At 28.2% G+C, this 12,576-nt stretch overlaps 1 protein-coding gene across 9 annotated transcripts in view; it reads left to right on the forward strand.

The window, feature by feature from the left end:
* The window catches only part of Kyat (Kynurenine aminotransferase), a 55,595-nt gene that overhangs the window by 2,758 nt on the left and 40,261 nt on the right, over positions 1-12,576 (forward strand). The window contains exons 1-4 of one of the 9 annotated variants that reach the window (XM_043053521.3): positions 5,696-5,824; positions 9,238-9,368; positions 10,472-10,530; positions 12,045-12,195. In XM_043053521.3, the coding sequence (XP_042909455.2) occupies positions 9,246-9,368; positions 10,472-10,530; positions 12,045-12,195 (333 nt within the window). In that variant the 5' untranslated portion in view covers positions 5,696-5,824; positions 9,238-9,245. Of the gene's footprint in view, positions 1-5,695; positions 5,916-6,264; positions 6,355-8,561; positions 8,634-9,237; positions 9,369-10,450; positions 10,531-12,044; positions 12,196-12,576 lie in introns of those variants that run through there. The other 8 variants (XM_087153327.1, XM_071184256.2, XM_087153326.1 and 5 more) reach the window with 8 other exon arrangements.

A 12,576-nucleotide genomic window follows, 5' to 3' on the forward strand; every position in this document is an offset into this window, starting at 1 on the left:
CCAATCAGAAGACAAGAGAAGTCCTAGCTCAAGTATTGGGAGAAATTTGCCTTCTTGGAGGACTTTGTGATGAAACTAACCCACATTTGAGTTACATGGAGAAAAAACATAATCCTTGACTCCTCAGGCTAACCTCCCACAGCCTGTCGGCAGGGGGACTCTAACCCCTGATCCGTCTACCACTTAAAATATTTCACGTCAGCACTGTGATCAGTGCGAGCCAGATGCGGAATTCGTAGCAACCAGCCATCACTGGGATTCGAACCCAGTTCACCTCATTGGAAGGCATACACTCTATCCCCTAAGCCACCACGGCTCAATTAAACACCATTATCAATTGCGAAATTTTAGAATTGTGCTTTATATGCTAACAAACCTTTCATTTTGAGATTGGTAGACATAAAAAGAAGGTAAGCCTATTTTTTTCCTGGTAATTTCCTGGTAAGATAATTATTACAATGAAAAAGGCACTTCTGCAATAACCAGTTGTCGGCCATGCGCTCATAGATTAAGAGTTGGAATAGTGGCACCCGCTTTACTACAATATTTACTTTATGGTTAATAGAGGTCAAAGTCTTGCAATTTTGAGACCAACGGTATGTTGGGGACAATGTTTTTAGGATTGCGCATCAGCCAGCTTCACCTTCCAGATAAACTAGTACACATCGATCTGAAGGTGAGAGAACTTCAAACCACCCCCAGAGATAGAACCCCAGTCATTCACAATTGCAACTCAATGTCTTAAACACTGTTTCAACAAAGTTCACAAAAAGAAATATGCGTAATTTATTTATGCAAAAATTTAAAAAATCGTGTCAAAAGGTAAAGGAATTAGTTCATTTATGAAAAAATATAAAACCATTACAACGATAACTGGGATTTGTTTATTCGTAAAATAAAATGGGAATACAATACGAAATACGAATTTCTTCACGTTTGAAACTATTTTCTCGTATTATATTTGATCCAAAAAAATAACAATAATAATTAGCAAATAAATAAATTAAGGTTCATATTTCGTTTGAAACAGGAGAGAGGCAAGAAAAACTTGAAAAGTATTTTTCTATAATACCAAAGTATTAAGATCTCAGTATTTTAATAAGTCAAAACTCGATAGCAAATATTCGATTAATTTAAGTCAAATGTAATAAAATAAACATTAAATAAAACATATTTAAGGAAAAAAACAAGATCAAAGACTAAGACAATTACAAATACGTAGAGGACCGCTACACGAAAATCAATAAAATACATTCTTAAAAATTTTGCTTAGATTTAAGAATAAATTTCTTTTGTTATAAGAATCAAGATGAAAAGCTTTTGTCATTATTCAATGTTTATTTTTCGAAGTTTTTGAAGAGTTTTATTAATCTACTACTATTAGTTTTTTTTTTTTTTTTTAATCCTTTGCGGTCTTATTTTGTTATTTAATTGATGGCTGAGACTAATGTCGACCGCAAACGATAAAAGAGACGACTTTACTATGCTTTATTCCGCCAACGTCTAAAACAAACAAAAGTTCTTGTAGTAATTAAAATCGCTTGCTAATATTAAATACATACGTATAAGTATTTGACATTTTTGGAATTAATATATTTTAAAGAACAGTTTCAGGTTTTTTGTTATGCAAAGAGTAAACTTTCAAATTTAGCCATCGGTCCAATTATACTTCAACGGAGTTTTCATAGCAACAGAGATTGCAAAAGTTATGTTTTAATATTTGATTCTTGGTTCAACAAATTTAAATTATGGAATTTAAGAATTTTAACCTCTATGATGCATAAAAAATTTCAGTAAATTTACAGAAAATTCCTTAAAAACCACCCTACATATATATTTTTAGAAACCTTCTAAAAATTGTAGTGAAAAAACTGTGCACATAAAGTATCACAAATTAGTATTTAAGTGAGAAAGAAAAAAATGTTTTTAAATTACGACTAATGACTATGTATGTCAGTGATAGCCAAGTAACCCAGTATTTGGTGGTTGGGAAGTGAGATGCGGAGACTGGGATTACCGAGATTATCTACCCTCTAATCTAAGTTAGATATAGTAATGCGCACATTCGCCAGTATTGTCTTTTGCTCATCATTAAGGATGATTCCGAAACTGTCGCCAATAACCCATTAGTATTGTAGTGCGACATAAAGAAACCAGGAAAGAGTAACAGCATGTTAAACCAGTTTATTTGAGTATAGAGCTAAATACGGTCTTTAACAGAAAAGTGTATTCTGTCCATCAGAATATCGCTGGTTCAAAACTAAAACGACACTTCTGCATTCACTTCTCATTGAAATAACATGAGAAGTGAGTGCAGAAGTGTCGTTTTAGTTTCGAATCAGCGATATGACAAACATGGTTTATTAATTTATAATTATGTTTCAAGCGATAACTATCATTCTTTCATGCATGCAATTTGAGTTCCATGCAAGTCCCATTACATATATAGGTAAGTCAAGACAAATAAGACACAGCGGTGTTCAAAGAAATTTAGTTAATAATTTACTGATCAAAAAATATATAAAACGGTGACTATTTTGATGGATTTCTTTGATTTTTCCCTTTTCGAATCCTAAGCAACGGATTTGTCGGACAGAAGAAATTTTAATTAATCACAGTAGAAAGTTCTTTTATTAGTAAACAGAATAAGGATCTAATTATGTTTACATTAGGATTTAACATTTCTCTTTTTAATACAGAAACTTTAAGCAGTTATTATTTACATGAGAAGTTACTATTTACATAATTATGTGGCAAGCATTTTATAAACATATCTCCTATGTTAGAAAGTTTTTTGTTCCTTTAGAGAAACAAATTATCTTTATTTCAAAAAAATAAATTTATAGTTAAATCATACCCAACAAAAACACAGTGACAAAAAAAGAAAAACAAAACCCAGTTTAGAGTACAACAAAAATAAAGCTCAAAATCAGTTAAAGATAAGGTTATTGTTTGAAATCTAATAATATAGTAGCTAATACTATCCTGTCATAAATAGATTGAACTTTGATTTATTCATTTTAAACAAGAAAGTATAAAAGATAAACTAATCATAATGAACTCCTATTTTTAGCTAACTTTTTAGAGATGAGTAAGAATGGAAAAAAATACCTTTTTTGCTGGTCTTCTTTTAGAATCAAATTATTCACCAGTTCTAAAATTATCTTAAACCTTCTAATTGAACATTACTGATAGTGAAGTGCTATCAATATTTGCGATCCCGCATTCTCATTGATTAATGCTACTATCTAGAAAAAAATTAGTATTATTTTCTTCACATAACTAAATAAGTCAAATCTAGTTCAATAGAAGTTAAAACATCCGTAGAAAATTGACGGCATTCTAAAACCGCATCTTGCTTTGTTTAAATCAGACAAAAACTTATAACTATGCATTCAGCACACAGGTTAGTAATAGGGCATAAAAACATGTTAAGGATAATTTTTTAAAGCATGGGATTGAGTAAAGCCGTGATCAACTAAAGACTAAAAGTTTTAAGTGAGTATAGCTGCGATAGTAAGGGTTGCGGGTTCATGCCCCAAGGTCGCGGAAAGAGCTTCCTTGCTAAACAAATACGCTTAACTGAAATCTAAAAAATTTAATTACAACAGTTAATTAAAATTAAATTGTACTTATATAATTTATGCTAGAAATGAATAAGGGTAGTTTATATTAATATCTAAAACCTAAAAAACAATATTGTTATTGTTGTTAATTTACGTCGCACTAGAGCTGCACAATGGGCTATTGGCGACGGTCTGGGAAACATCCCGGAGGATGATCCGAAGACATGCCTTCACAATTTTGATCCTCTGCGGAGGGGATGGCACCCCCGCTTCGGTAGCCCAACGACCTGCACGCGAAGTTGAGCACTTCACGGTAGCACAGTTTAACGAGGACCAATACCGCACACCCTCGGTCCCTACGCAGACTGATCCAAGTGGGTCACCCACCCGCACACTGACCGCAGCCGGTGATGCTTGACTTCGGTGATCTGCTGGGAACCGTGTCTTAACGATCAGTCCACTGCGGGACTAAAAAACAATAAAGTAATCTCAAAGTACTTGTAGTAGTTCATTTACGTCGCACCAGAGCTGCACAATGGGCTATTGGAGACGGTCTGAGAAACATCCCTGAGGATGATCCGAAGACATGCCATCACAATTTTGATCATCTACTGAAGGGGTGGCAGCCCCGCTTCGGTAGCCCGACGACCTGCACGCGAAGTCGAGCACTAATCTCAAAGTAATCGTATTTTTAAATTTTTATTTCTCAACTATTCGATCAATTCTCTTCGAATTTTGACATTTAAAGTTACGTTGATTAAAGTTGCTAAAAAAATGCCATACTTCACAATAAAAAAAAATTTTTACCATTCGTAAATGAAATAATAAAAAATAATACATAAGTATAAAAATTTATTTATTCATTTTGAGTAAAAAAAAATTATTTTTTGCTAAACAAGTTTTATAACTGCATGTAAAAATTTCTTGATCAGATTAATTTGTTTTGAAGATATTGCGAAATACACAAAAACTGAATTTAACGTTAAAAGGCACCAACTTACGACCTCACTTCTGTCTTAACTATTGAGACCATCTTTTCCAGATTTTAGTTGCCAACGTATTTGTTGTTGTTGTTGTTACTTTACGTCGCACTAGAGCTGCACAATGGGCTATTGGCGACGGTCTGGGAAACATCCCGGAGGATGATCCGAAGACATGCCATCGCAATTTTGATCCTCTGCGGAAGGGATGGCACCCCCGCTTCGGTAGCCCGACGACCTGCTCGCGAAGTCGAGCACTTTACGGTAGCACAGTTTAACGAGGACCAATACCGCACACCCTCGGTCCCTACGCAGACTGATCCAAGTGGTCACCCACCCGCACACTGACCGTAGCCAGTGATGCTTGACTTCGGTGTCTGCTGGGAACCGTGTCTTAACGATCAGTCCACTGCGGGACGTATTTCAAGATACAGATTCGAATCCGTCGGAAAAAAGTTATGTTTACGCGAAAATATTTTTGTTTATTTCGTAACTCAAAATCTCCTGTACAAATAACGTCAAATATCGTTTGTGGAAATTAAGTAGCTTATTTTTGTTCCTGAAAACCATTAAGATTTAGTCTTCCTATGTGTATTCGATCATAATTTTATAACGAAAAAGCTTGTTCTCTTTCTTAAAATAAAAGTTTCAAGACATTTATTTTCATTCTAAAATCAATTAATATCATACGAGATAAAATATTGCTTTAAAATATTAAACCTTTTTAACAAAAAAGAAGAGAATAATGCTTTAGTTTCTGGGAAAATCCATTTGTCGAGAACGAGTTTTAATTTTGTCCAGATTTTCTTTTCCCCACTTGTTTAATTGTAATGCATTAATGTATAAATATGAAAAATAAGACGCTGCATGAAAGCATAAACATAAAACAGATATAGAAAACGAAATTTTTACATACTGATAATCATTTTCTACTTTAACAAATGTTAGTAATAAATTTAATCTATTGCTACTTCCAAACTCAATCAAGTATTATAATTTTAATAACTCACGAGACATATGTGCTATCCAAAAAAACTTGCAAAATCAGACGTATTTTGTTATGTTACATTGATTAGTAATTAATTTAAACTTGGAAAAAACTTCTTTTTTTTTTTCTTTTCAAGAAAATTTAGTTTAATCAACAACCACGTTCTTAATACTTGAACTTTGAAGAAATAGGCAGTGGGAAGCGTATCAAAGAAATCTAAAAGTCCAAATCACAACTTGACTATTTATTGACTTTGACAAGTCAAGTTGTCTCCTTCAGTTCGCAGATTCGTATGTACTCTTATGTTTTCGCTATTTTTTTTTAAGTGAAGTGATTAATTTATTTATTTCCTATGGGTTTTGTTGTTTATGTCTTATAAAAGTAACACTTTTGATTATTGAAATGATTTCAACCAATTAAAAAAGCTTTTTTTTACATATTTAATTCCGAATATTGTTTGCTACCATATTCTTGTAAAGAAAATATTGTTTACTTTAATTCTTTTCTAGGATTAAACTTGTTTAGATCAATTCACACCAATTGCTGTTTTTTTTTATAAACATATGTTTATTATGTCTTTCATCAGGTTGATCAAAATTACTTCGTAACTGTGGTCTTCAGTGCTTAATTTTATTCTCTTTAAACGAATCGAAAATATTGTGACAATTCATTTTTGAATCTGTATCAAGTATAATTATTTAAAAATTATAAGCAGTAAATAGAAAATTAAAATTTAAGTGTTAAATGTCAGTCTTAAAATAATTTGCAGGCTAAATGCCGCTAACTTGTATACATAGTAATTGGACTGCGTTTTTATACAGTAATTTTTTGATTACTTGTTTTATTTTCAATTGATATTTGGTTTAATTCATGTCAATTTCAGTAATTATGCTCTTATGTATATCAATTTTACTCTTTGTGATTGAAACCTCTGTTGGTAGCAGGGTTCGTTGATTTAAATCAGCTTGATTTAAATCACGATTTAAATCATGATTTAAATCAAATGATTTTTTTTAAAAAATTATTGATTTAAATCAACTAATTTTTTTTATCTATATATATTGATTTTAAAAGTTAAAAAACAATGTTTTAAATTTTTGATACTTTTATTATTTTCTTTTCTTAGCATTAAAATTTAATTTAAATAAATTGCTGCATTAATTAATTTTAGTTAACAAAATTACTTTCTTGGTGTGTGTTAAATTCCAACACATTTGAAATTACATTTTTAAAAATATTTTGATTCTTGAGATTGAAAGTACAGATTAAAGTAAACATTTAATACTGTCTTAATATAGACTTGCATAGCTGTAGAAAGTAATTAATAAACATGAATTTTTTTCAAAAAATAATACAAATAATGTTAATTAAAATTCTACCTTTTGAATGAAAAAGTGTGAATTAAAATCTATATCATATTTTATTGGTGGAAAATGTATATTTCTGAAGCTTGAGGTTATATTAAAAAGAAATTACCCTAATATGCCAAAAACAGAAAAAGAAAAAAAAAAGGGCTGATGAATTCAGATGTTTTTCTTCCTAATATAGTGTCATTCTTCCCTTTCAAACTCTTTCGAAGTCTATTTGATGCAGTAGGGTTATTAACTGGTATTTTTTTCTCATAGTATGTTTACAGTATCTTTGACATTATCTGATTTTCTATAAAGAAATTTTGCGAAAAAAAATTCCAATGAATACATAGATTTTCTAATTTTTTTTTTAAGCTTAACTTATCTATTTTGATATAGAATTATAAATGAATATTTTAATATAAAAATATATAGATTAAATATTTATTTATTTTTTGATGAATGACTACATTTATAAACACAGTCTGCTACATTTATTTTGTCATTTTAAAAATCAAGAGAAAAAAAAAAGAAATCACAATTTTAAATTAAAGTTATGGTTTGCTAACTGAAACTTTGTTTTAATAGTTAAAGCACAGGGGTCTGTCCAAGCCGGTACCTTTACAAATTCAACTTTAGGAAAAATGATAGAATAATCACACAAAATACTTTTTCTTAAAATTTTATTTTTGTGTCTCGTAAGAAACAATAAATCCATATTTTTACTATATTTGTGTGGACTCTTTAATATAATTTTTAATTTTCACAAAAAAGGTACCTCTCAGAAAAACCCAGACAGACCCCTAAAGTATTCTTTAAATTCTCTATTTCATCTAGTCTTTAAATTTTAATCATGCATTTGTTTCAAAATGGTTGCTATGCATTCAAAGCCATGTATTATAATGAAAAATTATTTTAGTTAGAGCTTCTAAAATATTGTTGCAATATAGTTTTAATATTAAGTTAATTTGATTAAACATTTATAATTTTTTTTAATCATAAATTAAAGTTCTTACAGCGTATTTGAATAAAAATCAAAAAAATCTGATTTAAATCAAAAAAATCCGATTTAAATCAAAAAAATCTGATTCTTTTGATTTTTTTAAAAAAATCACGAACCCTGGTTGGTAGGTAAGAAGAACATCAATTTATGTATTTAACTTTTTAAGTGTTGATGCTTGTGAAAGCTTGTTAATTCAAATCTTAATTTATATAATTTCAACAACAACAAAAAATTAAAATCTGATTTATTTCCTGTAGTAGAAAGTTGAACACAACCTGTGTATATTTTGAAATTCACTAACTACTAATTAGTAAAATTGTGATGAAGATTTTCACAAAATTAAAGATTTCATTAATCCAATAGCAATATTTCATGTGTTATTAAGAAAATGTGGACGAGAAAAAGTAATTCTAATTTATCTAGCAATTTAGCTTAGATGATACCTAATTATAAATTTCTCTACTGATAATTAGTTTTTAATGCATTGTTTTCTGAATTTTATTATCAATAAATTTTTAATCTCAGTTTCACTGTTTTAAAGTTTTTAGCATTTATTAATGATCTTGTTTTGAAAAGAACCTTTTTCAATTCTGTGCAAGATTCTGATTTCTTTTTTCCCCTGAACAACCTTTGACCACTGATGAGAAAAGATTACTAAGATTAAGTCAATCTTTTTTCCAAAAATAGAATTAGTTAAACATCAGTTTCTTATGTGTCTCAGTCTATGAAGTGTTGTTGCTTGTACAAGTTTGCTTATTCAAATCTTAATTCATATTTTTTCATTAAAAAAAATCTACAAAAAAAAAATCTGTCTTATTTCCTGTTGTTGTTTATACTGATAAATATGACCTGTGTATATTTTCAAATTGATTGACTAATAGTAAAAATAAAATGCAAGAATTTGAAAAAATTAAAGCTTTCATTAACTTAACAGCAATATTTTACATATAATTAGGAAAATAATAATGTAAATAGAAATAGTGCTTATAATTTATCAAGCAGTTCTAATTTAAGCTTAGATGTTATCTATTTATAAATTTCTTAACTAATTATTTTAGCTTTTAATGCATTATATTAGTTTTTTTCTGAATTTTACTGTATGCATTTTTTTCCTTCAATGTGTACTCTAATTTTCACTGTTTTAAAACTTTTTTAATTCTATGCAATTTTTTTTTTCTCTGTAAACCTTTAACCACTGATGAGAGCTAAGATTATGTCAGTCTTTTTTGCAAAAATTTTAAGCAAGTTACTTGATCGTTAGAATCAGTAATTGAAATCATATTTTTAATTGTACTTTGATCTGAAAAAAAAAAATGATTTTCAAATCATTGTATGAAATCCTTGTTTGTAGATTAAAGAATGATAAGACATTTCAAAAGATTGTGGAGTGTAAGGAATACATATTCTAAGTTTCATAAACCAACAATATCTCATATTCTTGATGAAAGACTTGTTTCTGTCCCATCTAATTTTCAAAATAAAGTAAGAGTTTTGAATTAAATTTTAGTTCTACTTTTTTTTTCATGAAGAGCTTATTTATTATAATATAATTTATTTGTAAATGACTTATATAGTCTTAAAATATCTAAGAAAATATATATTTTTATGTAATAAATAATATATTATAAATAATTATATGTAAGTAATTATATATATATTTTAAAACTATATTTTATAATTTATTTGTTAATTGATTGAAACTTCATGGGAAAAATCTGTAAAGCTATACCAGCTATATATATATATTCAAATTTATAGTGCTTATTCATAAACATGTTAAGTTTAAATCCTTATGTATGATTATATATTTTATATTATAAATTTACATTTATTTCCCTAGTCTACAATTCAATGTCTTGATAAGATTTAACCGTTCATTACACCTCTGATATATGACATCACAGCAATTATTTATAAGCAAATTAAAACTTTATCTTTGTGTTTCTTCCATTTTAACGAGAGAGAAAAATCAAATGTGGGAGGCACTGTATTACAGTCTATAAGAGTGCTGAATCAGTTATCTATGGAACTACCAACTAAACCAATTCATTATTTTTTTTTTTATTGTTTCAAATCTGAACTGCATTAAAGTTGATTAATTAATACTTTCAAACATTTTTATTTAGTTATGTGTATATTCATGTTGTTCCTTGTAGTTGTAGGGGTTGAATTGAAGTTTGATCTTGCATCAAAAATATTACAATTCATGCAAATAAAACTATGCACTATCTAAACTTTACTTGACATAATCAAGTAATATTTTCTTTGTGATAATAAATAGCTTAAATTCAAAAAGTTTTATACTTGAAACAGAACTTTATCTTAATTGTGTTTTATAAAATGTATTTCAAATATTAAAGTAATAAATTAAAATTCGATGCATTTATGTTTGTTTCTAAAATGTATGTTTCAGTGGTTTATATTTAAAATTGCCTGCACTTAAAATTCTATTTCAGTATCTTTTTAACAATCTAATGATTGATTTTTATAAAATTATTGACTAATTTAAATTTAAAATTTGTAATATTATTGTACTAAATTTTCAGACACCTTTTATATTCCAGCTATATTTTAAATTTTTATAGAGAACAATGACTTCACATGGGCCAGCTAAGAGAATTGAAGGTGTTAAGGAAAGTGTCTGGTGAGTATTTTGTTTTCAGTAGTTTTGCAGTATCTTTCTTCTCTGATCATATAAACTATCTAATTATATAATATAGTATTCTATTATATTGATATTTGATATATATATATATTGATTTATGATAGTGTTCTCCCTAAGCGTTTTTTGAAAAGTGGTCCTCCTGCTTGCCCTTTGATTCCGATAAATGTGCCCTTCTTGTAAAAATAAGCCACTATCCCTTAAAAACACTGCCATTTTATTCATATTCCATTTTTTTTAAAAAAATAATTCCCAGTTTAAATAATTACTCACTGGTAAAATTATCTGTGTTTGTAGGTTAGGATTATTCTAAACTGGTTAAATTTTTATAAATATTTTTTTTTCGTTTGGAGATATTAAAAATTTGCAAGTGATTTTCAAATTATTTTTTCAAATAAATATTTTTTTTTGATAGCAAAAAACCTCTTTAAATCATTTTCTCATAATTTTTATTTTTAGTTATAGAAAAAAAGATTTGAAGTTGTTTTTACAATAAATTATTTTTTGTTAGTTTAGTTATTTTGAAATAAATATGCACCAAGATTGCTTTTAATTATTTTTATGAACTACAAACTTTTCTTTTATTTTGAAAATGAGAGAGATTACTTTTTAAAATATAGATATAAAATAGTACAAGAGGGTATGGATACATAAAATAGTGTAAGAGGAGCTCCATGTATTGCAAATGTGGGTTAGTTCTATCAAAAAGTCCTCCTAGACTAGTTTCTCCCAATAGTTGATTCAAGAATTTCCTTCTCTCCTGGGTTGTGTTTAAAAATTACAAGGATACAAAGTTGAACATTAATAGTTGTAAACTTAAAATTGGATTAGGTGTTCACCGACAGTTAGAAAATACAATAAAATTCTGTTGTTTTCAAGTCTGGCAGTTTAATTTTTGTGTTATAGAGAATCCTAGAGTAAGGCTTATTATTTTTTGTAGTTTTTCAATTTCAATATTTAAAAGACATATTACTTTAGTAATTATTTGTTTCATAGTATAATAATTAATTTAAGTAAATAAGAATTTCATAGTACATTAAAAAAATATTTAAATTTCTTTGATGCGAAATGAACATACATCTCATAAAATTCATTTTTAAATTACCTCAATAATAGTAATATTAGTACCTAGTTAGCAATAGTAATGTAATGGTTTTATCCCATTGTTACATTCTTCCAAGTTAGACAAATTATTACAATGAGGGGAGGGGGAATCTTGCTAATCATTTTGTAGAAAATAGCCCATGATTTTTATACTGGAAAGCCTCTCTTCTCGCTGTGACAAAATCTTGTTTGTGTGCATAACTAATGCATGAAGATTAAATTTAAAGCTTTATAGCTTATGATTTGAAAGATGGAAGATGTTTTCAAATATTTTAGTTATTATAACATCAGCATGGTCCTGAATTTTTTACTGTTTTTGTACTAGAAAAATTGTCTACTGTTCACCTATTATGTTGAAATTTATTGTCATAGTAATGTTCTTCCATTCACAGGGTGGAATTTATTCAACTAGCTCTTGATCATAAGCCTGTAAACCTTGGTCAAGGTTTTCCAGATTTTGCTGCTCCTTCTCATGTTGCTAAGGCCCTTAGCGAGGCTTGTCTTAGCTCCAATGTGCTTTTGAATCAATATACAAGAGGATTTGTGAGTTGAACTCTTTTTTCTTTTTTTCTTCTGTACAATTTTTTTTTATTTGTTAAAAACAAGTTGTATTTAAGATTTATATATTCTTTCTGAAAGCATTTCATTCTATTGAATATGAATTTATTTACATTCATTGCTCTTTGTTTGCAAATAAAACTGCGCTTTTTATAAATATAGCTGTCAACTCTAGTAAAATATTCTATTGTCTATTAGATTAAAAAAATACATTAAAATATTTTCCTATTTCATGTTGTTGTTGTTGTTTTTTTTTTTTTTTTTTTTTTTTTTTTTTTTTTTTTTTCTAAATTAGAAATTAGTGACATTTTCTTTAAATCTAGAAAATAGCTTTGAAAAAGCCCTTCAAAAATATTTTTACTGTCT

This window comes from Parasteatoda tepidariorum, chromosome 10, assembly GCF_982258835.1.
Source record: "Parasteatoda tepidariorum strain Cologne lab strain chromosome 10, Ptep-v5.0, whole genome shotgun sequence".
NCBI classification, from domain to species: Eukaryota; Metazoa; Arthropoda; class Arachnida; order Araneae; family Theridiidae; genus Parasteatoda; species Parasteatoda tepidariorum.